This window comes from Rhinatrema bivittatum, chromosome 3 (genome assembly GCF_901001135.1).
Source record: "Rhinatrema bivittatum chromosome 3, aRhiBiv1.1, whole genome shotgun sequence".
Taxonomy (NCBI): Eukaryota; Metazoa; Chordata; class Amphibia; order Gymnophiona; family Rhinatrematidae; genus Rhinatrema; species Rhinatrema bivittatum.
In genome coordinates, this window is record NC_042617.1 from 362,657,944 (window position 1) to 362,685,488 (window position 27,545).

The 27,545-nt window shown below is 44.7% G+C and overlaps 1 protein-coding gene across 1 annotated transcript in view; it reads right to left on the reverse strand.

Moving 5' to 3' along the window:
- CFAP206 (cilia and flagella associated protein 206) overlaps nucleotides 1-27,545 on the reverse strand; it is a 236,876-nt gene that overhangs the window by 877 nt on the left and 208,454 nt on the right. Inside the window, exon 12 of the mRNA XM_029595447.1 lies at nucleotides 21,087-21,230. Coding sequence (XP_029451307.1) covers nucleotides 21,087-21,230 — 144 coding nt within the window. The remainder of the gene's footprint in view (nucleotides 1-21,086; nucleotides 21,231-27,545) is intronic.

Below are 27,545 nucleotides of genomic sequence, written 5' to 3' on the forward strand. Positions count from 1 at the left end.
CTGTTTGTGGCTCTTGAGGATTGGAACTGGCCTCCTGAGTTATAGAGAACCAAAGAAGCAGAGTAAACAATAAATCCAATGTTTACATCTAACTCATTAACCATCATTTAAAGTTATTTGTTGAGAATACACGGCAAGACCCCCCCTAACTAATTATTGCCAATTACTTATATACAGGAAGGAAGGATCAGAGGAAATAGGAAATTCTAAGTGTGATAGGTTTGCAATAGTCTACCAAATTGGTAGTGCGGTAATAATGGTAGATTTCAATTACCTGCAGCAAAAACGTTGTGTCACATATTTTTGTTTTTTGATTAAATGCTATAAATCTTTTACTTTTTACCTTCTTAAAACTTGAGCATAAACACATTAGTCAAGGATTAGGGACCATCATAACACCCCTGGTGCTGCTACAAGTTAACACTTGTATCTTACACCTTTATGGGTCCTCTTTAATCATAGGTTCAATAGTTCAATGTTTGCTCAACAAAACAAATTTTTCTTTTTGCATGAGTGCTCTTGTGACATAACTTGAGCAAATAGCTGCTTGCAAGGAAAAAACATTAGCTGAGAATCCGCAGTCCAAGTGAAGAGATCCAAGGCAGGAACCGCAGGTCTGGAGAACAGGATTAAGCTCTATTTTTCTATCCCAATGGTCCTTTAAGGCTGCGCCTTATTCTTTAGGAATGGTAGTTTTCCTGATAGCTGAAACCATTGCATCAACCATTGGCTGAATAAATAATTGCTCCTGCGAGTTAATTGGCAGGGGATATAACTTACTATAAATTTATATATATCTATAACCTGCCTCTAAATACTCCCACTCAGCAAGCATGATAGATTATCTCTGAGTGCACTTTATTTATTTATTTATTTAAGATCTTTTCTATACCGTCGTTAAGCGGGTGCCATCACAACGGTTCATAATAGGGCACAAAAACTATGTTGTATAAAGTGTCTAGAATTCTAACTCTTAAACAGGTGCCATCAAAAATACTAACATAATACTAACATAATATCATAATAAATACTATTTGATGAGTGTTATAAGTTATGTCCAGTTTTTCTAACTCCGTTATAAGAATGGTGTTGCTTAACTCTAGTACTTTGTTGTTTAAAATAAAAGAAGAATTTAAAATATAGAAGAGAAGACACACTTTAAGAAGAAAGGTGTGTGTGTGTGTGGGGGAGTTTGCCTGACCGCAACTAACATTTTCCCTGGATTCTACTCTCAATTCTCTTTGTGGAATGCTTGCTTAAATAGCCATGTTTTTAGATTTTTCTGAATGTTTTGATGTCTCTTTCCAATCTGATTTCTACCGGCATGGTGTTGCATATTATGGGTCCTGCTAGGGATAGGGCCCTGTCCCTTACTTGTGTTAATCTGGCCGTCTTGACTGACGGAATAGTTAGCAGTGCTTTGTTTGCTGATCTTAGATTTCTGTGGGGGATATGTACGCGGAGGGCTGTGTTCAGCCACTCTGCTTTTCGCATTTCTTTCATTATTGGATCCCAAATAGAAGCCTTCTCCACTCTGCTTTCAGATAACTTCAATGCTGCATTAACTTGTGAAATTAAGGCTCCCATTTCTTCTTTATGGAAAAACCTTATTACTGCCTCCTCATCACCTTCAGAATATATTTCTTCCTCTTCAAGGGACTCATAACTACAGCCTGCATATTCTACCTCTTGCTCTAAAATAGGTGCTGACACGACCATCTCACAATTTTTCTTTTTTTTCTGAGGTCTGCTTTAATGGGCTGGCATTTAGTCAGATTTGGATGGGACTGGCTGCGATTGCACCTCTCATGGTTCGTTCTGTTATTGCAAGAACTTAAAGAATTCTGGTAAGTAATCACTAGTTGACAGGAAATTAATATCTGAATTATTTCCTTGCTGCTAAATACCCTCTGGAATTAAATTTGGGGGCTCCCTTGATTGCTTGGTGCGATCTGATATGGAGCTAGAAGTAGGTCGGGATCATTTCAAAATGGCTACCACATCACTAACAACAGCCGAATTCTGTGCTTCGACTCCTGTAATAATTTTTCCTGCAATTTTGCCAAAAGTAACAGGATCTGTAATATATTTCTTAGCAGTTGTTAGGTTTTGTAGGTTTCGTGGACCCTTGGCCCAAGGTGGGAGTTAACGCTACCTGCAGGTTTGGGCCCCAAAGGTCCCCACCGTCGGGAGGCAAGGTTGACTGGAAACAAAGGCAGCAGGACCATGACTGTGGTCCAGGAGAGAGTAGGTGTTGAAGAACTGCCTGCATGAACTGCCTGCATCACAGCCACGTTATCGCAGGCGCCTGCACTGTAGCAGTGCTGCGGGGTGCCCTGAGGAGCGGGGACAGAGAGAGTCAGTTCAATGATACCGCAGTGCTAGGCAGATTTAGAGATAGCATACACCAGAGGAAGGATCTCCAATGCTGAAGCGTGCAGGGCAGGCCCCGAGAAACAGGGAGCGCAGAGACAGGACCCCTGAAGAGGGAACACGGAGGCTGCCTTGAGGAGCAGGGAAGTGTGGAAACAAGATCTCTGGTATCTGACGTTGAGGCTAACCTGAGGAATGGGGAGGCGTAGAGACAAGATCTCTGGTGTAGTAATGCTGAGGTTACCCCGAGGAGCGGGGACGCGTAGAGACAGGATCTCTGGTGCAGCAATGCTGAGGCTACCCCACGGAGCAGGGAAGCGTGGAACAGGCCCCCAAGGAGCAGGTACGCACAGCCAGAGTCCGCTGTCCAAGGCAGGAACTGCAGGTCCGGAGAACAGGAACAAGCACCAGAGGAGCTCAGGGAACTCGCTGCCAAGTCGGTTAGCATAGGCCAAAGGAGGTGCTTAAATATGTCAGGCTTGTGATGTCATCAGTTTGGGACGCCCCTAGAGTTCCTGCCATTGGGCCTTTAAAGGGAGAACAGATGTCGTGCGTGTGCGCGCGCCTAAGGAGGCCCGGAGTCGGAGCATAGGTCGGCGGTGTCCCAGCCGCCACATGGGGCACGGAGAGCCAGGAGGAATGCGGTGGTAGCGGCTGGCTACAGCTGTGAGTTCACCCGGAGTGGAGAGCCAGGCATGACATGACGTGAGTTGGGTTGGCTGCGGCTGATGGTCATAACAGCAGTCTTTCAAGTCTTTTTAACATTTCTTCCAGCTAGAAGGGCTGTGGTATTACTGACACAATGAGTCATGCTCTTCTGCCTGAAGCAGCAGTGTTTTTCTGCCCTCGTTAGAATAAAGCTAAGTGAGTATCTTTAGAATAAGGCTGAATGAATATCTTAAAATATGCCTATAAAATTAAAATAGTGGAAAGTGTTCTAAGCATCAAAATCACAGAACATATAGAAAGACATGGTTTAATGGAACAAAGTCAGCATGGCTTTTCCCAAGGCAAGTCTTGCCTCTCAAATCTGCTTCACTTTTTTGAAGGAGTTAATAAACATGTGGATAAAGGTGAACCGGGATTTTCAGAAGGTGTTTGATAAAGTTCCTCATGAGAGTCTTCTAGGAAAAGTAAAAATTCATGGTATAGGTGGCAATGTCCTTTCGTGGATTACAAACTGGCTAAAAGACAGGAAACAGAGAGTAGGATTAAATGGATAATTTTCTCAGTGGAAGGGAGTGGGCAGTGGAGTGCCTCAGGGATCTGTATTGGGACCCTTACTTTTCTATATATTTATAAATGATCTGGAAAGAAATAAGACGAGTGAGGTAATCAAATGTGCAGATGACACAAAATTGTTCAGAGTAGTTAAATCACAAGCAGATTGTGATAAATTGCAGGAAGACCTTGTGAGACTGGAAAATTGGGCATCGAAATGGCAGATGAAATTTAATGTGGATAAGTGCAAGGTGATGCATATAAGGAAAAATAACCCATGCTATAGTTACACAATGTTAGGTTCCATATTAGGTGCTATCACCCAAGAAAGAGATCTAGGCGTCATAGTGGATAACACATTGAAATCGTCGGTTCAGTGTGCTGCGGCAGTCAAAAAAGCAAACAGAATGTTGGGAATTATTAGAAAAGGAATGGTGAATAAAACGTAAAATGTCATAATGCCTCTGTATCACACCTTGAATACTGTGTACAATTCTGGTCGCCGCATCTCAAAAAAGATATAGTTGCGATGGAGAAGGTACAGAGAAGGGCGACCAAAATGATAAGAGGAATGGAACAGCTTCCCTATGAGGAAAGACTAAAGAGGTTAGGACTTTTCAGCTTGGAGAAGAGACGGCTGAGGGGGGATATGATAGAGGTATTTAAAATCATAAGAGGTCTAGAACAGGTAGATGTGAATCGGTTATTTACTCTTTTAGATAACAGAAAGACTAGGGGGCACTCCATGAAGTTAGCATGTGGCACATTTAAAACTAATCAGAGAAAGTTCTTTTTCACTCAACGCACAATTAAACTCTGGAATTGTTACCAGAGGTTATGGTTAGTGCACTTAGTGTAGCTGTGTTTAAAAAAGGATTGGATACGTTCTTGGAGAAGTCCATTACCTGCTATTAATTAAGTTGACTTAGAAAATAGCCACTGCTGTTACTAGCAACAGTAACATGGGATAGACTTAGATTTTGGCTACTTGCTAAGTTCTTATGGTCTGGATTGGCCACTGTTGGAAACAGGATGCTGGGCTTGATGGACCCTTGGTCTGACCCAGTATGGCATGTTCTTATGTTCTTAACTCTTGATTGTCTGACTTGATAGAGACAGGCAGAGTCAATGGAGGAGAAAGTGATGTCAGGCCTAGGAGCAGTCCTCCTGCTGAACCTAGGCCTGGGAGTTTCCTGGACAGACGGGGCATGTGGCTAAGACGTGTCCGGATTTGCCGCAATATAAGCAGAGACCTGATTGTTGGCGGTGGTGCCATTCTTTGGGCGAAAGCTTGCTTTGACCCATTTGCATAGCTTCTTCCTCAGCCTTGTGTTGAGCCGAGTCCAGCCTGCGGGAAGAAGAGCGTTGAATGCAGGACGAGCTTGGCGTAGATCTTCTGGAAGCTTGGATCTCCTGTGAACGCTCCTGGAGATGGTGGTCAATCTGCCCGGCAAGATCTATTAACGAGTCCAAAGATGCAGGCAATTCGCGGGCTGCCAGCTCATCTTTGATCCGAGAGCTCAGTCCCTCAAGAAAAATGGATCGAAGACAGTTAGGGTCCCAATGGAGTTCTGACGCCAGGGTCTAGAATTCTAAGTCGTAATCTGTCAAGGATCTGGTGCCCTGTCGGAGACAGAGAAGCGTGGATCTGCCAGGGTCGTAAAAAATGGAGCGAAATAATGCAAGAAACCCGGGCAGGTCTCAAAGGACTGGGTCAGCACGCTCCCAGAGGGGTGAAGCCCAGGCCAAGGCCTTCCCATCCCAGAGAGATAGGATGTAAGTGGTCTTGGTAGTCATGCCTGGGAAATAAGCCGATTGCAGGCAAAAGTGCATGTTACATTGGTTCAGGAAACCTCTGCACATCAGGGGGTTTCCAGAGAAGCGTGGAGGTGCCGGAAAGGGAATGGTTGGCTGAGGAACCAGCAAAGAGGTAGAAATGTTGAGCTTGGAAGACGTAGTGGTTGCAGTCACAGTGGCGTCCAATCGGGTGCTCAAATTGTCTATGGCAGCTGCTAGTGTTTCCAGGAATGTTGTTGCTCGCTGATCCTTTGTGCCAGACCAGGAATGACCTGGATAGCTGAGACCTCTGCCTTGTCCATGGACATGACAATCTGTTAGGTTTTATAGGTTTCGTGGATCCTTGGCCCGAGATGGGAGTTGACGCTATCTGTGGGGTTGGGCCCCACAGGTCCCCGCAGTTGGGAGGCGAGGTTGACTGGAAACAAAGGCAGCAGGACCACGGTGGTTGCAGGAGACCCCAAGGACAACCCACCGGGGGTTTATGACGAGCGCATATGGGGCAAGACTGAACATAGGCTTGTGTGTCCTTCTTCATGGTGGCCACCAATAGAACCGTTAGAGAGTGGAAAGTGTTCTAGACTGTCCCGGGTGGCCTGCTGTTAAGGAGTCGTGAACCCAGCAGAATATCTTTCGTCGGAGTTTTCGGGGAACTACCGTTTTCCCAGGTAGCACAGTGAACGTGGCAGAAAGGAGGACTTTAGCTGGATCAATAATGTGCCGTGGAACATTGGGGACATCTTCAGTGACAAAGGACCGTGAGAGTGCGTTAGCATGGCAGTTTTTATTAGCTGGACGGTATCGTAACAGGAAATTAAATCGAGTAAAAAAAGGACCCAGCGGGCCTGTTGATGGTTTAGATATTGAGCATAGTGCAAATACTCGAGGTTCTTGTGGTCAGTATATACTGTAATCCGATGCTGCGCCCCCTCGAGCCAGAGACGCCACTCCTCAAAAGCCAGTTTAATTGCCAACAACTCCTTATCCCCGTTTGCATAGTTACGTTCCGCTGGAGAAAAGCATTTAGAGAAGAATGAGCAAGGGTGGAAGGTATGGGTGGCCGAATACTGGCTGAATACTGCTCCTACGTCAACATCAGAGGCGTTGACTTCAACGATGAAGGGCCATCAGGGGTCTGGATGGCACAGACATGGCTCCTGGAGGAAGGTGGCCTTGAGGTCCTGGAAGGCGGTCATGGCCTTGGGCGACCACTGAGATGGATTGGCCCCCTTGCGAGTCATGGCTGTGAGTGGGGCGGTCAGCGTAGAATAGTGATGAATAAATGATCTGTAGTAATTAGTGAAGCCAAGACTTAGAAGGCCAGATGAAGCCCTTGGCCAAATTTTCACGAATATATTCCGACATGGCTTGCATTTCAGTCAAGGACAATGGGTAAATCCTACCTTGAGGAGGTTCTGTGTTGGGGAGCAAATTTATTACACAGTCAAAAGAGCGATGTGGGGGTAGGGTGTCCGCAGCCTTTTTAGAAAAGACATCCGCGTATGAGGAATACTGCAGCGGAAGGTCCGGAAGAGAAGCAGAAGTGGTTAGGCAAGGCACCGGTGATAGGATACGGCCATACTGGGATATAACTTATTAAGGAAGGACAGAAAGGACAGAAAAGGGAGAGGAGTGGCTCTTTATGTCAAAAACAATATCCAAGCATCCGAGCTGCAAGAGGATCCTAAAAAAGGATAATGGGGCATCCGTTTTTATTGGAGTGGTTTACAGACCTCCAAATCAAATAGAAGTACTAGACAGAGATCTGGTTGAAGACATCCAAAAGATGGGGAAGAAGGGAGAAGTGGCGATTGTTGGAGATTTTAATCTGCTGGATGTAGACTGAATAATCCTTTCTGCAGAATCTAACAGCAGTGGATGCCCTGCAAGGGGCTCTGTTCAAACAAATGGTAATGGAGCCTATGAGGGAGGGAGCTACACTCGATTTAGTGCTCACTAATGGAGATAATGTCTCTAATGTCCGGGTGGGCACCCACCTCAACACCAGCAATCATCAAACGGTATGGTTTCATATCACTAATAGGATATGGAGAAGTCGCACGAAGACCTGGGTTTTGTGTTTCAAAAACACGGACTTTGTTGAAATGGGAAAGTACCTGGAGGAAGAACTAGAAGGCTGGGAGAAAACAAGAGATGTGGAACAACAATGGGCCAAACTAAAAGAAGCAATTACCGAAGCGACTAATATATATGCTAGAAAAATAAAGAAAAGCAAGAAAAGAATGAAACCTATCTGGTTCACAAAGGAGGTGGCTGATAAAATAAAAGATAAAAGAACAGCGTTTAAGAAATATAAAGGATCCCAAAGGAAGGATGACACGGAAGAATATCTGGTGGAACTGAGGGAGACTAAGAAAGTAATCAAGAAAGCGAAAAGTCAAGTGGAAGAAAGGATTTCCAAAGAGGTAGAGCGAGGTGACAAAACATTTTTCAGATACATCAGTGAAAGGAGAAAAGTCCAAAGTGGTATAGTGAAATTGAAAGGTGAAAAGGATCAATGGGTGGAGACAGATGAAGAAATAGCAGAAATATTAAACGAATACTTCAGTTCGATGTTCACTAAAGAAGACCCCAGAGAAGGACAGTCGCTAGTTAACAAGAAACTGGAGGGAAGCGGAATGGATGAAAATCCATTTACAGAAGAGAATGTATGGGAAGAGCTAGGAAAACTGAAAGTGGACAAAGCCATGGGGCCTGATAAGGTTCATCCCAGAATACTGAGGGAGCTCAGAGATGTGCTGGTGGCTCTGCTGCATGACCTGTTCCATAGATCCCTGGAAACGGGAGTGGTGCCGAGTGACTGGAGAAGAGCGACGGTGGTCTCACTTCTCAAGAGTGGGAGCAGAGAGGAGGCTGGAAATTACAGGCCGGTTAGCCTCACCTCGATGGTGAGAAAAGTATTGGAGTCACTGCTGAAGGAAAGAATAGTGAACTATCTACAAGCAGCAGAATTGATGGACCAGAGGCAGCATGGTTTCACCAAGGGAAGGTCCTTTCAGACGAATCTGATAGACTTTTTTGATTGGGTGACTAAGGAATTGGATCGAGGAAGAGCACTCGATATCATCTACTTGGATTTTAGCAAAGCTTTTGATACGGACCCACACAGGAGGCTTGTGAATAAAGCAAGAAGCTTGGGAGTGAGTGCCAAGGTTGTGGCCTGGATAGCAAATTGGTTGAAGGACAGAAGACAATGTGTGATGGTAAATGGAACTTACTCTAAAGAGAGAGCAGTGATGAGCGGAGTGCCACAAGGGTTGGTATTGGAACAGGATCTGTTCAATATCTTTGTGAGCGACATCGCGGATGGCATAGAAGGTAAGGTTTGTCTATTTGCGGATGATACTAAGATCTGCAACAGAGTGGACACACTGGAAGGAGTGGAGAGAATGAGACGGGATTTAAGGAAGCTGGAAGACTGGTTGAAGATATGGCAGCTGAGATTCAATGCCAAGAAGTGCAGAGTCATGCATATGGGGTGTGGAAATCCGAAAGAAATGTATTCGATGGGGGGTGAAGGGCTGATGTGCACGGAGCAGGAAAGAGACCTTGGGGTGATAGTGTCTAACGATCTGAAGTCGGCAAAACAATGTGACAAGGCAATAGCTAAAGCCAGAAGAATGCTGGGCTGCATAGAGAGAGGAATATTGAGTAAGAAAAGGGAAGTGATTATCCCCTTGTAGAGGTCCTTGGTGTGAGGCCTCACCTGGAGTACTGTGCTCAGTTCTGGAGACCGTATCTCCGAAGGGACAGAGACAGGATGGAGGCGGTCCAGAGAAGGGCGACCAAAAAGGTGGATGGTCTTCATCGAATGACTTATGAAGAGAGATTGAAGAATCTAAATATGTTTACCCTGGAGGAAAGGAGGAGCAGGGGTGATATGATACAGACGTTCAGATACTTGAAAGGTTTTAATGATCCAAAGTCAACGACAAACCTTTTCCGTTGGAAAAAAATCAGCAGAACAAGGGGTCACGATTTAAAACTCCAGGGAGGAAGACTCAGAACCAATGTCAGGAAATATTTCTTCACAGAAAGGGTGGTGGATGTCTGGAACGCCCTTCCGGAGGAAGTGGTGAAGACCAAAACTGTGAAGGATTTCAAAGGGGCGTGTGATAAACACTGTGGATCCATAAAGCCTAGAGGATCATAAAGCCTAGAGGATGGGAATGAAGAGAAGAGGCATGGGGGTGACTTGCAGGAATAATGGCTACAACCTGGTGATTAATACCCTTATTCAATAAATGTTCACAAGGTTTAATGCGACTCCAACATTGCTCCATGCTTCAACGGCAAGAGGGAATGTGGAAAAGAGGACTTGCATTCAGGCAACAAGCAACAAGGCTGCACAGTCTGGGTAAACAAATAAGCGTGGGAGTAGCTTGCTTGTTGCGGCGGTTACTACCCCAAACCAATTAAGCCTGATACTTCACTTGGAATGCATATCCAGCGCAGCTCACTGCTTCAATGGCAGGGGGGATGAAGAAAAGAGGATTTACATCCAGACATCTAACAAGGCATTGATCTGAGTAGTATGAGTATACAAACATCGGGGTAACTTCTTGTTATGAAGGTTACTACCCTCAAACATTAAGCCTTATACTACACTTTGATGCAGCTCCAACACTGCTCTCTGCATCAATGGCGGGGGTGGAAAGAAACTGGAATAAAAAAGTTACCAATAAGGGCCTTGAACTCAGTGGTCAGGGTAACAGAAAGGTATGGGAAAATAAGTGTGAGAGCTTGCTGGGCAGACTGGATGGGCCTGTTGGTCTTCTTCTGCCATCATTTCTATGTTTCTATGTTACCCCATCGAGATAGTTGTAATGTGACCCAGTCAAACTGCAGGGAATGCAGCTTTAACCACGGCAGTCCCAGAACTGCAGGGTATATTGCTTTATCCAGAACGAGGAATGAAATGGTCTCTACATGTAGAGAGCCGGTATGGAGCTGGATAGGGACCGTAGAGTGAGTAACTTCGCCTGGTAGAGGTTCTCCATGAATGGAGGAGAGTAGTAAGGGTACTGGGGAGTGGATGGTGGGAATTCGGAGATGTTCCACAAGTTGCCTCATACTAAAATTCCCACCGTCCCCAGAGTCCACCAAAGCCAGTGTGTGAAACTCTTGAGTATCTAGTTTGATGGAAACTGGCTCGGTTAATGGAGGAGAGGATGAAGTCAGGTCTAGGGGTAGTCCTCCAGCAGAACCTAGGCCCAGGAGTTTCCTGGACAGACAGGGCATGAAGCTATGGCATGTCCAGGTTGGCCACAATACAAGCAGAGACCTAATTGTTGGCAACGGCGTTTTCCTTTCTGAGTAAGCCTACTTCGACCCATCTGTATTGGCTCTTCCACTTCTTTAATCTGAGCGGTGTTGGGCTTAGGAGAGTGTGTACATCGAACTCGGGGTGAGCTCGGTGCCATCCTCCTGGACATTCTACTTCTTGAGAATGTTCTCGAAGACAGCGGTCGATGCGACTGGCAAGGTTTATCAAGGAATCCAGGGATTCAGGTAATTCCTGGGCCACTAGCTCATCTTTGATCCGTGGGCTGAGGCCTTTGAGGAAGATAGTACACAGGCAGTCCGAATTCCAGTGAAGTTCAGACGAAAGGGTCCTGAACTCAATGAAGTAGTCAGTCAAAGACCTGGAGCCTTGTTGGAGATGTAGAAGGGAAGACCTGGATATGGTTCTTCGACCAGGATCATCGAAGACGGAGTGAAATAAGGCAAGGAAGCCAGGCAAATCTCGAAGAACTGGGTCAGCTTGCTCCCAGAGTGGTGACGCCCAGGCCAAGGCCTTACAGTCCACGAGTGACAGGATGTAAATCATCTTGGTGATCACATCTGGAAAGTATGCTGGTTGTAGGTAAAAGTGCATATTACACTAATTCAGGAAACCCCTGCACATAAAAGGGTCTCTGAGAAATGTGGGGGTGCCGTCAAGGGCACAGTAGGCCGATAGATCGGCGTATGTGTAGCAGGGTTAGGTTTGGCAGACGTCGAGGCGGAGTCCAACCGTGTACTCAGATTATCTATGGCTGCTGCCAGTGTTTCCAAGAATTTTTGTTGTTCAGAAATTCGTTGTGCCAGGCCAGGAATGGCCTGGGGAGCCGAGACCACTGTCGGGTCCATGGACTTGGCAATCTGTTAGGATTCATGAGTTAGTGGGCCCTTGGCCCGAGGTGGTACTGCCCATGGGGAGGAGCCCCACTGGGCCTCACCGTCGGGAGGCGAGGTCTGCAGCAATAGATGACACAGCCCAAAGAGTACAGAAAGAGCAAGAGACTGGGGTGTAGATACAATTGCCAGGATAGGTCCCCCTAGTGGTGAAGTGCTGAGCAGGCCCTGAGGAGTGGGAATGCTAGGTAGGGTATGGAGGAGTGCTGAGAGAGCGACCCCAGGGGTGGAGCCACGGAGAGAGTCAGCACAGGAGGAATGAAGTAGATTTACCTGAGGAGCGGGGAAGCCTAGGGGTCTCTGGCAGTGCATGTGGACACTACCCTGAGGAGCGGGGGAGTGCGAGTACAGTCTCTGAGATAAAAGCAGGATGCTACCCCGAGAAGTGGGGAACAAGGCGTAGTCACTGGAATAGTCAAGGTGTTGCCCCGAGGAGTGGGGAAGAGCGGCACAGTCACAAGGTACACAACGCGCTGCCCCAAGGAGCGGAGTAGTAAGGAAATGGTCTGCAGAGCGGGGTACACCACGCTGAATCCCCACGAGGCAGAGTAGAACGGCAATGGCCTGCAGAGCGGGGTACACCAATATTGAGTCTCCACGAGTAAGTAGTTCCGGAAGCAACCCCGAGGAGCGGGGGAGTTGGTAGACAGCGTCCGAAGTGCAGGGCCCTCCGAGGAGCGGATAGCCAGAGACAGGAACAGGGCCCCCCGAGAGTGTCTCATGCCAGGAGGAACAGGATGCAGGAACCAATGTCCATAGAGAGATCAGCAGGATTCAGCAAGGAAGGAACTCGTTGCCAAGTTGATTAGAGCCAGGCCCTGATGGTGCTTAAGAGTCCAGAGCTAGTGATGTCATCTGGAGGATATGCCCCTGAGGTTCCCGCCCTGGCGTGCTAAAAGGAGGGCCATGTAGCATGCGCGCCTAGGAAGGCCCGGAGGAGACATGGCGGTTGGCGGTGTCCTGGAACACAGCAATGTGCGTTGGAAGCGGCTAGCCACATCCGCGAGTTTCCCCAAAGGAGAGAGGGCAGCAGCACATGAAGTGAGTAATAGCGGTCGCAGCCATCTGCGACTGACGGTCATAACATGTGCGGGTACTTTTGGTTGGATAATTTTCAAAGCGCATATAAGTGTGTAAATCTACTTTGAAAGTTGTGTAACTTATGCCACTATTTTCCAGCTAACTTATGTGTGATGTTACAAAACAACCCCATTTGTGTGTCTGTACAGTGCTGTGTATATCTAATATGGAGAAATTATAATTTACCCAATAATTTCCTTTACTTTACTTCTCTGCACCATTCAAGAACATATGGGTTTCATCCCTCATCCAGCAATTGGTGGCAAAGTTTTCTTTTTTATGACATCACTAATACATATGTCATGTACGGAACCAGTAAAGCCAGTATACCATAGTCAAAGCTAAACCACTTTTTTTTTTTTAATTTTTGTTGCTTTAAAACAAACTAATGCATAAAGAATACAACACCAACTACTTCCTTAATATAACCTTGTAAAATTTTAAATTAATGAATAACATCTCTCTGTCAAGGAAAGAATTCTCAAAAAACCAGTCTTTTAAATATAAGAATTTTTTACTTTTCTTTCTCTTTTTATGTAGCTATTTATTTTTTATGTAAGACTGTTTATTAAAGGTAAAGACAAAACGATTAACATACATGACTGTGAAGCATATCAAACTACAGAAAAAGAATACAGCATTTCAGCAGTTTCCATTTTACATATTCCTCCCCCATAGACTCCCCAAACCCTAGCACCGCCCCCCCCCCCCCCACAACCCCTAAAACAAGAGGTAAACATAAAAGTAGCTGAGTTATAAAAGCATACACTGGTATAGCATACATCAACAAAATCAAGGAGCTACTTATTTTTCAAACTAAAATCTTTGATTATTTAACATCCCTAAATTATTCTTTCCCGGGTGGGTTTCTTGACTGGGGCAGAAAAGTAAAGGAAAATATCGGATACGTTATAATTTCTCCTTCTAGAACCTTCTGCTGTCCCAGTCAAGAACATATGGGAAGTACCAAAGCCCATCTAATCAGGGTGGGAGAATGTTAATTGCTTTCAAAACATCAGCTCCAAAGGTTGTATCCTGTCTAGAGAGTACATCCAGTCTAAAGTGTCTTGTGAAAGGACTTAAAGTCATCTGTGTTACAGCCTTACAAAGATCTGCCAGACTCTCAGAAGCCACTTCAGTCCAAGAAGAGGAACCAGATCTAGTTGAATGGGCTGTGATAAAATCTGGGGCTTGTTGACTCTGCATCAAATAAGCTGATGAAACTGCTTCTTTAATCCACTTTGTAATAGTAGTCTTTGATGCGGCCTCCCCTTTGCACAGGCCCCCAAACAACTTGAATAATTTTTCTTATTTTTTGGATTCTTTAATCATTTCTATATATCTTTAAAGGTTTCTTTTCACATCTAAAAATTCTAAAGATGCTGTAAGACCTTTGCAATCCGCTTTTTTGAATGATCTTTTGATTGGTATGAAATTTTAAAATTACTTTTGGTAGAAAAGAAGACACTGGACTAAGTACCCCTGATTCCCTGGTAAATCTTAAAAAGGGTTCTCTACGAGATAATGCCGGTAATTCCAATACACATCTGGTCGATGTGATTGAGACTAAAAGCTGCCTTTACAGTCATGTCTTTGTGAGTATTATTTTCCAAAGGCTCAAACGGAGATCTACATAATGCTCTTAATACTAGGTTTAAATTCCATAATAGTACTGATGGCCTTCTAGGAGGGCATAACTATTTCACCCCACTTAGAAAACATGCAATATCCTTAAGGGAAACCACAGATAAACCTTTGATTCTTGCTCTATAGCAAGATATTGCAGCTATTTGTACCTTCAAACAGGCCGATTAATTAAAAAGTGCGGGAGAGCCGGCGGCGCTCCTTGTTGAGCACCCGCTCTCCCGACACGCACCCAGGCACCTCTCCTGGGCACGCAATTTTGTATTTAAATTAGGGCCTGTGCTAATAAGGAGGCGCTAGGACATTAGCGCGTCCCCAGTCCCTAGCGCCTCCTTATTAGCGGAAGTGGCGGCTGTCAGTGGGTCCGACAACTGGCGCTTAAATTTACCGGTGTCGGTTTTCGAACCCGCTGACAGCCACGGGTTCGGAAAATGGACACCGACAAAATTGAGTGTCCATTTTTGAACCCACCGACTGACGGGAATTTTTTTTTTTTCTTGAACTTTTTGATTCTTTTATTTTTGGGGCCTCCGACTTAATACTGCTATGATATTAAGTCGGAGGGAGTAGAGAAAAGCAGTTTTTTCTGTTTTTCTGTACACTTTCCCGGTGTGGTCTATGGTTAACGCTTGCCTTTGGGCAGGCGTTAATTTCTGAGAGTAAAAGGTTTACTTTCAGTATCCCAGTATCTTCTTTTAGTTTTCGTGAGTTTGGCCGCGCGTTTTCAAGGCGCTATTAACCCTTACAGTATAAGGGGTAATAGACGCGCATTGAAAATTGATCTGCCTGGCCTCATTGAGAGGGCTGTCCAGAAGTTGAAGGTCTGGTAGAATCTGAGCGTGACCTTCTCGCGCCAAGAAAAGTCTGCAGACTTCGATTCATCCATGTAGGTGATACAAATTGCCTTCCAGGATGATAGCATCTTGCTTCCTTATTCTGACATCATCCCCTCACAGAGCGATAACTCATTCTGAATCTATCTTCTGGTAGCTTCTAAAGCTTTGATTCCCCTAAATTTTTAACCAGCTTCTCTAGTCCTTCTTCAGAAAGGAGTCTGCTTCTATAAAGCAACTTAGATTGTAAGCCCTCTGGGGATAGGAAAATACCTACAGTATCTGAATTTATTTACAATAATTTATAGTCTACATCATTACCAAAAAATTTTGAATGTAATCCACTTTGAAGTGCTGAAAAGTGGAATATAAATCATATAAAGCAAATAAAATACATAAACGGGTTTTTGACCAAACATCAGCAGTCCAATGGCGACACCATAGAAGTCACCATGCATACACTGATAATGCAAGAGATCTTGCTGTCACCCTGATAAGGTCATAAAGAGCATCAGAAAGATAAGCAGTGGCAGATTCTAATCTCGTCATCTCTTCTACCTCAGGAATCTGTTGGATCCAGCACAGCAATACTCTTGCCACATAACTTGTAAAAATTGCTGCTTAAAGTGAGAAAGGTATTGGCCAAAAAACCATGCGCTCACCACCACCACTGGGACATCCTCAGGCTCCCTCGTTGTGGCAGAGGATCCCTGCTTGCGCCTGCGGGCAACGCCGGTCCCGCAGTCCTTTTTGGAGCACCACATCGGGGATGCCCTCTCCGCGGCTGCCTTCGGCCAGCTCCCTAGGCACGTGCTGTGCCTTCCTTCTTAAAGGGCCAGTGGCAGGAAAAATAGGCTCCAGATCTGATGACGACAGGTCTGGAGCCTATTTAGCCTCGGGTCCCGCAACCACCAGATGCCTCAGCAACAGGTTGAACTCCTTGGGAGCTGCTCGTTGCTGTGTTCCTGACTCCGTGTTCCTGACTCCTTCCCCTTGGATTGTCTTCTGGCTTCTGACCTCGATGCGTGTTCTGGATCTTCGCTTATGTTCTGCCTGCCCCGTCCTTGGAACTTCTGTTGACCTCTAATTGCCTGCTGACTGCCCCAACTTCTGGAACGTGCCTGGACCTCTGCTCAACCGCTGCCAGCCTTGACTGTGGCCTGCCAGACTATGCCCTTGCCTCTCGTCATGGGATTCTATGCCCCCCGGAGACCCCTGCCTAAGTCCAGCCGGCCCCGGTACCCAAGGGCTCAACCTGCGGGGAACGAGGGCTGGTAGGGGTGAAGATCCAGTTGGGTCTCCGCACCATTCAGTTCCGTCTGCTGACGATGACACCTGTTGGGGTTCCCTCTATAGGTAGCGCCAGCCTTGTCTCGGCCAAGGGTCCATCACTACAACAGTTTTATTTTCAGGTCCTGAGGATCCTTCAAAGCTGTGCCACCTTCTACAAGAATAGACAGCAGAAACCACTGCATCAACCCTAGGTTGCTAGAAGAAACATTCCTGTGCATCTAATGGTAATGGGTATAATTTATTAAATACCCTCAAACGCCTGAAGCTTGCTTCTTGGGAGTCCCATTCAGAAAGCACCATAGATCCAATCTCTGGATGTATAGGGAAAGATATGAAGATTTTGTGTATACCCTTTAAAATTAAGTCCCACTCTGGGTGTTCTGCTTTGCATTCTGACAATTTTAGAGCCGAGGTAACTTGTGCAATCAAGTCTGCTATGTCCTCTTTATGGAAAAGCCTGATTCACATATCTTCAACCCCTTCTGAAAAAATGGCCTCCTCCTGAAGGGAATCTTGGCAACTTCCAGCAAATTCATCCTCAAAATCCAGATCTGGAGATTTTAAATTTACAGATGACCCCCCCCCCCTCATCCTTGCCTCATCCTACATCCCTGTTCCCCCTCCTCCCACCCTCCCCTCAACCTCCTCTCACCTCACCCCCCCCCCCCCCCCCGTCGTTCCTCTCTCTATCACTCACCGCTTATATCCTGTCATCTTGTTGATAGTTAAAAACTTCTCTCCTCTACTCTCCTTAAGAGTTAATTATTTATTCACCTGTCTTGAGTTGACTTAGTTTTCTTACTGTTTGCTTAACATTAAACTATTTTAAAGCTTGTTGCTATGTTACGTTACAATGTGAACCAGGGTGATGTTTTTAACGTGCCCCGGTATATAAAAAAAATCTTTAAATAAATAAATAATAAAAATGAACAATCATCTGATAAGCCAGATCTCTTTCTCTTTTGTGGTCTAGGTTGGTAAACCTGAAATTGATCAGAAGGGGATGAGATTACATGTTCTGAACAATCCCTTAAGTCTTCCTATGCCTGCAAAGTCTGAAACAAACCAACAACTCGGGACAAATTTGTAATACTCCACTGATTTTATTAATAAGATCTCAGAGCTATCTAGTCGAAATACAGAATGGATTCTAGTCACGGCAGACATCGTCTCGTTATATACAAATATTCCTCAGATTGATGCCTTTAAGGTTATAAAAAGATTATTAATGCGATTAGATATTTCAGCGTATAGATTACAATTTCTATTAAAAATTACAGAGATTGCGCTTACTTGTAATGTTTTTCGTTTTGAATCAAGTACCTATTTGCAAATAAAAGGAATTCCTATGGGTTCACCAGTAGCGCCTAGTGTGGCATGTCTGTATGTTTCAATGTTTGAGGAAGAGAAAGTATATCAATCCCAGTGGTTCTCAAAAGTGGTGTTATGGAAACGCTTTATTGATGATATTTTTTTCATTTGGCGAGGTACGGTAGAGGAGTTGCAGTTGTTCCTTGATGAATTAAATGGTGTGGACCCCAATTTAAAATTTACATATTTATGGGACCGTCAAAAAATACAATTTTTAGATATGACAGTATATAAATATGGTGATGGATTGATAACATCTGTATACCGAAAAAAGACAGATAGGAACACTCTACTTCATTTTAAGAGTTTCCATCCTAAACAATTGAGAGAAAATATTCCCATAGGGCATTTTTTACGTTATAGAAGGTTATGCACTTCCCTCCAAGATTTTAAGAACCAATCGTCTCGGTTGATGGAACGCTTTAAAGCACGGGGGTATAAATCGAGTGTAGTAAAGAAGGCTTATAAGAGAGCGTTATTTTCAAATAGAGAGAATCTTTTGATTCAAAGTAAGAAAACTAAATTATCTAGAGCGGTATGTGCCATCCCTTATTCCTCGAGGACGGTTCAGATTAAGCAGTGTATTTTAAAACATTGGCAGATGTTGTCATCGGCAGCCACATTCTCAGAAAAACCAATTTTTGCAATTAAAAAACGTCAAAATTTAGGGAATTTGTTGAAAAAACCTAGGACAACGATTATGAATGATAGTGAATTGGGACAAGTTTGTTGTGGGGCTTGTTCCATTTGCAAACATGTTTTGCAAATTAAAGAATTTAGGCATCCATGTTTACGTTTTCCTTATAAATTATGTGGACGATTTTCATGTGATTCCAGTGGGGTCATTTATATAATAATATGTCCGTGTAATTTGTTATACATTGGACAGACTTGCAGGATTATACGAGTACGTATGGTAGAACATCGTAGTAGAATTATGGCTGGTAAAGTATCCGCACCTCTTGTGGAACATTGGATACAAGCGAGACATACGATAGAAGATCTAAAGTTCTTTGTTTTGAAAAAAGTGGAATTGATGTCAGGAGGTGATTTGTCTACGGTGTTACATCGCATTGAACAACGTTTTATTTATCAATGGGGGACGGTGGCCCCAGGTGGACTAAACGGACCCATTGAATGGGAAGCTTATTTGTAAGAGGGATTGGAGTTATCTTTGAAGGTCTCATTGGATTGGCTACAATTAAAAAAAGTGGGAGGAGTTAGGTATATATATAGATATAGTGGGGGTAAGACGTCATGACGTTATTGGTGACACTTGAAGTTGGTCCGTTGAGTGAAAGCATTTGCCGGGTTGAAGGTAAAAGAATTTTTTTCAGAAATAAGTTAAGTTTTGGGTTATTTAGCTCTCTGAAATTAACGTGGTGATGGATGTTGGTCTTGTCAATAGCAGTGATTCGGTTAACCTTGATATATATATATATCTCTTTTAGGAGACTATTAGAATTTATAAACAAAAACTGGTGGTGAAAAATTGACAGACTAGTTTATTAATAAAAAGGAGACAGGTAAGAGATTATATATTAAGGTATGCAATATAAATAGAACACTTAGATGTGTTATTGAAACTGCCAAGTGATAATTGGATTTGTAAGCTATATTAAAATTGGGATTGGGTTTTAATGGCTTATTGTAGGTTATAACCCATGATTGTGAAAAATATGTCCCTGAGGAAGCCCACATGTGTTGGGTGAAACAAGGATCCATTGTTGGACCAGTTATACAGAGAGGATCAAGTTGTATGGAGATGAATCATGTATATGGAGGATCAGTTATATGAAGCAATAAGAACCATCATTTGAGAAGAACAAATATTGTACCCAGTTGTTAAATTTGGAAACCTTGTGAAGTACAGTGATTCTACTGAAAAATATTTTGAGGCACTTATGCACTTTTTTTGTCTGTAAAAAATATATTTATACAGTGTCTGTTGGGATGAGGGTTTTTATGGTGTGAATGAGTGTTGTTGAGTGTTAACATTTTAAATGGTGTATTGATTTGTACAAGCAACAATAAAAAACGAATATTGAATATTGAATATTTCTCTATGTGTATGCAAAGTCTGAAAGGCATGGTGCAAAAATTTAAAAAATTCTGGAGAATTATTTGATGAGGAGCCAATAAATTCCAAATTTGCTCCTTTCTGATGCATTTCCTCTGGCAACAACATCGGATCTCCAAGAAAGTTGCACTGATGCTTTTTCCTGATGTGCTTTAAAATGGGCCACAACGTCACTTATAATGGAAAAATTCTGCTTCTCAACTGTCTCTGGTAAATCAGAAATTGCTTTTTGGAGAGTATTAGAAGTATAATTTTCCCCAAAGTGCTGTTTCTTTGAAGTCTGCACCGACTCTGAAATTTTTGAAATGTCTGATAAGCTGCAGCAGGCTGTGCACAGAGGGCTATTTGTTGCTGAGGGTTGTTTAGAGCAGTGGTCCCCAACCCTGTCCTGGGGGCCCACCAGCCAGTCGGGTTTTCAGGATATCCACAATGAATATGCATGAGAGAAAATTTGCATGCACTGCCTCCATAACATCCAAATTTTCTCTCTTGCATATTCATTGTGGATATCTTGAAAACCCGACTGGCTGGTGGACCCCCAGGACAGGGTTGGGGACCACTGGTTTAGAGCCATATGCTGCATGCTCAGGGGCGGTTTTTTCTCAGCCATTGTGTACCTTAGCTTAAATTAACAAACTACAGCTGTTAGCTAATTAAAGGAGAGCTGAGCACCAAAACAAACAACTTGTATTTGCTTTATCTTAAGATTTCCAGCTACTGCACTTTACTCAGTGGGCTAAAAAATCTCACAGCTGTTTCACTCAAACAACACTACTTGCCAGTTTAGTAAGCTCTACCTGACCCCAATAATCAGAGGTCAGGAGTAGTAAATAGCTGAAGCTCCCCTCACTGCAGGAATGTAGGCTGCAGAAACATGGCTCAAAGCTTTTCAAACACAACCCAACGACTCTGACTAAAGGCTTTACCAGCTTACGTATTTAATCTATCTAAAATATTAAAATATGCAGTTGTGCCTGCCAACATCCGTGCATCCAATAACTGGAGGCAGAGAATACTGGGTTTACTGTTTTTACTGGTTCCATACATGACATATGTAGTGGTCACATAAAAGAAAAAAAAAAGAAAACTCTGCCTCCAATTGCTGGATGAGGGATAAAACCCATTTGTTTTTGACTGGGGCAGCTGAAGGTTCAGGAAGTGGTATATAAATGAGGACAAACAATAATATTACAAACCAATTTTTGGGCTTTTCTCCTCAGTTCCCATTCGTTCCACTCGTACGATTTCACAATATTTGATTCCATGAAGTGAGTGTCTGTCTGTGTGCTGCCATTACACATTGTGATTGGCTTCATCACAATTCTTTCACCAGTGTAGCCCTAGATAAAGACAGAAATACTATCACTCTAAAGATATCATATTTAACACCACTGTCTTAATAGTAGGTTATGTACTATATACTATATGAAATAACCATCACCTCTCCTCAAATTTTGCAAAAAGTCTTGCCTCTGCAAACAGCAGAGGCAAGACTGCATCAGACTTCTCAGAAGGCCCTGCGGTAACCTGCATGGTGTTACTATGGATAAAACCCAAACGTCAATGAGTATGGGGAGTCAGAATGTTTTAGAAAATGGCATTGCTAGTTTGGTAGCTATGTGGATTATTGGAAAACTTGTTAATAAGATATGAAAGGGGACTTAGATGTTGATTTATTGTTTGGTCTTGCATGAATCAGAGGAAATTGACAAGGCCGTAAAAGGCTTATCAGTGGAGGAAGCCAGTATTTTATCTAATTTTGGCAGGCCCGGCACAACCGGGTGTGCAATCCAAGCAATTGCACGGGGCGGCACACCTGCTAGGGCAGCGCCTGCGATGGAAGGGAGCCCAGGAAAGGAATCAGCCAAAGGCCTATGTAGCCACCGGTGGACTCCATCCCACTGGCGACGGATGAATACAGAGGCCCGTGCAGTCACTGGAGGCAGCAGCGGAAGAAAACAGGGAGCTTGTTCTGCGATTCCTCCTCTTGTGCTGGCTGGCCCCATGGTACTCAGTACTCGCAGTGCTACTACTTCCTGTATCATCATCTTACGATGCACGAGATAAGCATACAGGAAGTGCTAGCACTGCCAGTGTTGAGTCCCACAGGCCGGCCTGCACAAGTGGAGGAGCAGCAGGAAGGATGCTTACAGCTCTGCTACGTGATGAATCCTCTTTTCTTCCAAGGAATGAGGCATCAGGTGGCAGTAGCGGCAAGAAAGACCCCTGGACCCTGCCTGCATAGAGACTGTATGTAAATGAAGCCTGCCTGGTGGGGGGATAGGTGTGTGTGTATGTGTGTGTGAGTGAATAGGAACCTGCCTGAGGGGGATGGGGGGGATGTGTGTGTATGTAAATGAAAGCCTGCCTAAAATGAGTGCTTGTGATTGGGAGCCTGCCTGAGATGGGAAAGGGAAGGGGCTGGTCATGAATGAGAACCTGCCTGGAATGGATGGGTGGGTTGATAGGTTAGTTGGTTGGTTGCGAATGGGAACCTGCCTGAGATGGGAGGGTGGTTGGGTGTGAATGGCAGCCTGTCTGGGGGTCGGTGGGTGTGTTTGTGTGTGACTAGGAGCCTGCCTTTAGGGGGAAGGGAGTGAAAACGTTCTGCTACCCCCACTAATCTATGACAAACTCAAGGTGACTGAAAATCAAACATTTTCAGGTATGGGAAGTAAGATATTTTTCCCTTCCACTTTATTTTTTTTTAATAATTGTCTTTATTATGATTTTATCAATAAACAACATTGAACAGTATAAACATCCGGTAAGACAACAGATATAACCCCAATCCCCACCCCCCTCCCCCTAATCTGCTGATGAAATCCTGCAGTAAGTTTCTCCAAGGTTTCTTGCTGTTCTGAGATGCGTTGAGCCAGGCCCGATATAGCCTGCAAAGCGGAGAAGTGTGCCGGGTCCATGGGTTACTGACATCCCATACCTTAAGCTGGATTCCCAGGAGTTCTGCTTCTCCAATTTTAAAACCAGATTCACTGGAGTTAGCAATCTGTTAAGTTTTGCTCCTCCAGGGGGGGAGGAGTTAGCAATCTATTGTAATCTGCTGCTGGATACTGCTGTAGAGGGAGGAGTTAGCAATCTGTTATGAGTCACTATGCAGAGTTGCAATCTGTTAGGGACTGGCTCCCGTGGAAGGAGGAGTTTAGCAATCTGATATGCTCCGTAGTCGGAACTAGCAATCTTGTTATGATATAGACTGCTGAGTTGGCAATCTGTACCAGCGGAGTGCTAGAGAGGGTACTCAGCTGGAAAGGAATGTAAATAGGCGAATCCTTGGGCCGATGGCAGATGACAGCACCCCCAGGAGGATATCCTGAGAGGGACCACCAGCTAGGCTTGGGTATGGAGACAGACACAGATAGTTCTTTTATTAGACAGATTAGTAGAACCACCAGAGGTGGCAGTAGTGAGCTGATATGCCCGGCAGGGCTGAAGTCCCTCAGATACTGGAACTGCGATCCCAGGGTTGCTGAGCTGTAGAAAGACTATAGATAGTGAGTAGACAGGGTATGCTGTATTCATAGCCAATAGTAGATGACAAACTCACATAGGTTCTTAAGGAGGCTCAGTAGCTGAGAAAAAGAGTTAGGCCCTCGAGGAGCGAGTACCTGGTTCCAGGGAAAGCTCTGAGAGAGTGGTGGTAACTCACGAATGTCTGTATCTGCGATAGCTTCCAGGCAGTAGCGAATCTTCAGAGTATTCAGGAACATGGGCCCTCGAGAAGCGAGTACCGGTTCCTATCTGCAATCTGAAATAGAGAAAGAGAGCGAGGCCCCCGATGAGCGGGTACCTCTGGTAAGTCAGAGGAGGCAGAGTAGCTTGGACAATTCGTATCCGAAAACGAATCCTTGTCTTAGTCCGACAGTCCGACCTTGCTAACTCAAATCATAAGCGAAAGTGAAGACCTTTTATGTTGGAAGCGGATGACGTCAATACAGGGGGACGCCCCTGAGGTTCGCGCCCTTGCTGGTACATACTTAGGAGCACGCGCGCCCTACGTCATCAGGAACATGGCAGATCTGCAGCATCGAGCTGGTCCGGGTACGCCGGAGAGAAGCGGCATGGAGACACCGCGGCAGCAAGCCGTCCATCAGACCCGGAGGGAGTCGCCACAGAGGTAGAGAGGGTGGAGTAAGGGCGAAAAGCAGCCACGAACGCAACAGTACCCCCCTTCAAAGGGCGATCTCCTCTTCAGGTACCAGGCTTAGGTTTCAAAGGATGCGCGAGGTGGAACTGTTGAAGCATCTCTTTATCCAAGATATTGGTCTGAGGCTCCCAAGTGATCAAATCGGGGCCGAAGCCTTCCCAAACCAGAAGGTATTCAAAATTCTTGCCTCTGTTACAAACATCAAGAATCTCTTTGATCTTGAGTTCAACTTCGTCTTCTGCAAAGATGACAGATGGATCTTGAGATTTGGAAGAATCTTGCAGAGTGTTATTGATGATACCAGCAGCAATGGGTGGAGCTGCTGTGGACGTCACTGAGGGATTCAGTGGAAGTGGTGATGTAGAAGAATGTCCAAAATCCACTTCTAAAGATGACTCTCCAGTAGATGTGGCTGGATGAGAGTTGTTAGTATTTAGCAGCAATGACTAATTATATAGATGCCACTGAAACTTCAATGGAACTGGCGGTGATAGGGTACGTCCAATCCCATGTCTAAAGATATCTCTTCAGTAATAACGGAATGGGCTGTCGCATTCAGCAGCAATAGCTCAGCTGCCATGACATCAGTGTACCATCATCGAAAGTGACAATGTTGGTGAACGTCCAACCCCACTACTAAGGGTAATTTCTTCAATCATGTAACTGGAAGAAGTATTGAATTCCTCAGCAATAGCTCAACAGCTATGACGTCACTGAACCTTCAGCAAAAGTGGCGATATTGGGGTACGTCCTACCCCACTTCTCAAGGAATATCTTCAATGCTGGATGAGTAGTGAATTTCAGCAGCAATATCTAGCTGCTAAGGACGTCAAAGAACTTCAACAGAAGTGGCAAAACCCACTTCTGGATAACTCTTCCATAGAATTGCTGGAAGAGAGATGGTGGCAGCACCAGCAAACAAACAAGCTGGTGGCTAGAGATGTCTTCTTCGGAATCAACAGTGCCATAGGACTTCGGGCATGACTTCTGAGTGAATTAATCATAAAGGCTGGTAGCTAGAGATATCTTCTTCGGAACTGATGGCAGCACCAGCAAACAAACAAGCTGGTAGCTAGAGATATCTTCTTCAGAATCAACAGTGCTGTAATCCTTCAAGCACGACTTCCAAGTGAAATAATCATAAAGGTTGGTAGCTAGAGATATCTTCTTCGGAACTGATGGCAGCAGCAGCAAACAAACAGGCTGGTGGCTAGAGATATCTTCTTCAGAATCAACAGTGCTGTAATCCTTCAAGCAGGACTTCCGAGTGAACCAATCGTAGCAGATATCTCACAATAATAGTCCGTTAAGACAATAAGGATGTAGAGCACCATCTAGCCATGGCAATCATAGCAACTGCTATGAGTATCAGCAGCCAGTAGAACTGCTGTGGACGTCATAAGATCTTCAAGAGAAGTGGCGATGTAAAGGAACATCCAAGGCCCACTTCAAATTGTAATACAATAATGGATCTTCTAATTTGACGAAGGGACTCCTCAGGTTTTCCACAAAACGTCTGAGAGTAAAGTTGCCTCCTGCCCCTGAGTCCTCCAGGGCAGGGGTCCGAACCGTCGCTGGTTCACAGGTCACAGAGACTAAGAGAGAGAGCGGAGGAGATAATGCTGTATGGCCCACGAACAGTCCTCCCACGGGGTCCTCCCACGGGACTTAGGCCGACCGTTTCCCGGACGTAAGGAGCATGTAGAGACATCATGGTCAAGTTGCATCGGTTCCTCTTTATCAACAGCAGGAATTGCTGGACCCATCCGAGGTGCAGGGGTACTGGCCTGTTTCAACCCAGGTAACACCTTAGGCCGGAATTCCTTCACCTTGTCTCGGAACCGACAATCAATCCGAGTAGCTAAGGCTATCAATTCTTCCAGCGAGTCAGGTGTCTGACGAGTGGCCAGCTCGTCTTTCATGCGGGTATCCAGGCCTCTGCAGAAGAGTGTCTTGAGACATCTGGGGTCCCAGTGAAGTTCCGCTGCAAGAAGCTTGAATTCTACGGCAAATTCAGCCAGCGATCTGTTGCCTTGCTTCAAGTCCACCAAAGCAAACCCGGCAACAGACATACAAGCAGGGTCATCAAAAACAGATTTAAACAAGTCCATAAATCCTTCTATGTCCTGTAGAATAGGGTACTTGCGTTCCCACAAGGTAGATGCCCATGACAAGGCTCTCCCAGCCAAGTATGATAGGATGTAGCTGGGCTTAGAGAGGTCCGTGGGAAACAATGAAGGTTGTAGGGTGAAATGTAAGCTGCACTGGTTCAAAAAGCCCCGAGACTTTTGGAGTTCTCCGGAGAATCGAATAGGCACCGCCAGTGGAACAGCTGTCTTTAAAGTTACCTCCTGTAACTGACCTTCTTGTGTAGAAGCTGTGCCTTGTATTTTCTGTGTGTGAAGCTGATGAAATGCTGCAGTATGTTTCTCCAAGGTTTCTTGCTGTTCTGAGATGCGTTGAGCCAGGCCCGGTATAGCCTGCAAAGCGGAGAAGTGTGCCGGGTCCATGGGTTACTGACATCCCATACCTTAAGCTGGATTCCCAGGAGTACTGCTTCTCCAATTTTAAAGCCGGATTCACTGGAGTTAGCAATCTGTTAGGTTTTGCTCCTCCAGAGGGGAGGGTTTTGCTCCTCCAGAGGGGAGGAGTTAGCAATCTGTTAGGTTATGCTCCTGCAGGGGGGGGGGGGGGGGGAGTTAGCAATCTATTGTAATCTGCTGCTGGATACTCCTGTAGAGGGAGGAGTTAGCAATCTGTTATGAGTCACCATGCTGGGCATGCCCAGTAGTCACCATGCTGGGCATGCCCAGCAGGTGCCAGTCAAAGTTCTAGAAACTTTGACAAAAGTGTTCCGTGATTGGGCTCCATTCTGATGATGTCACCCATATGTGAAGACTACCATCCTACTTGTCCAGTGAGAATAGTATGAATATACTTACACAAAATAGCGAGAGAGAGATGTTTTCTTTTATACAGCTGAAGCAAAACCATGAGCTCTTTAGAATTTAAAGGAGAAGATGTCTTCAATAGATAAGATACATTTTGCTTGACATTTTAAAAAAGAAAAAAGAAAAAATTGCAAAAAAAGTTTAAAAGTTTAAAGATGTTATAATTAAAGCAAGGTGGCCCTATACCTAATTAGGAGTCTGTATGACTTTGACAGACCCCTTAGAGTGAGGGGCCTACATATACTTGGCGAGATTGATTCATATGAATTAATTACCAGTGTTACAATTGGTTTTGGTTTTGTGGGTTCAATAGATAAGTAACATAGTGTTGAACTTGTAAATAGAGAAAGCAGTCCATATTACTCAAACCCATCTTCTGTTTACATTCTACAAATGACTGTATTTGTGTCTCCTCAATGTTGAGAAAGTGGAAAATAGTCTGATAGCCCTTTAAATGGAGCTCCTGAAATCTACCATAGAGGTTCCGAGGAGGGAAATCAATATTACCCACTAGTGGGAGAAACTCTAAAACATAAAGA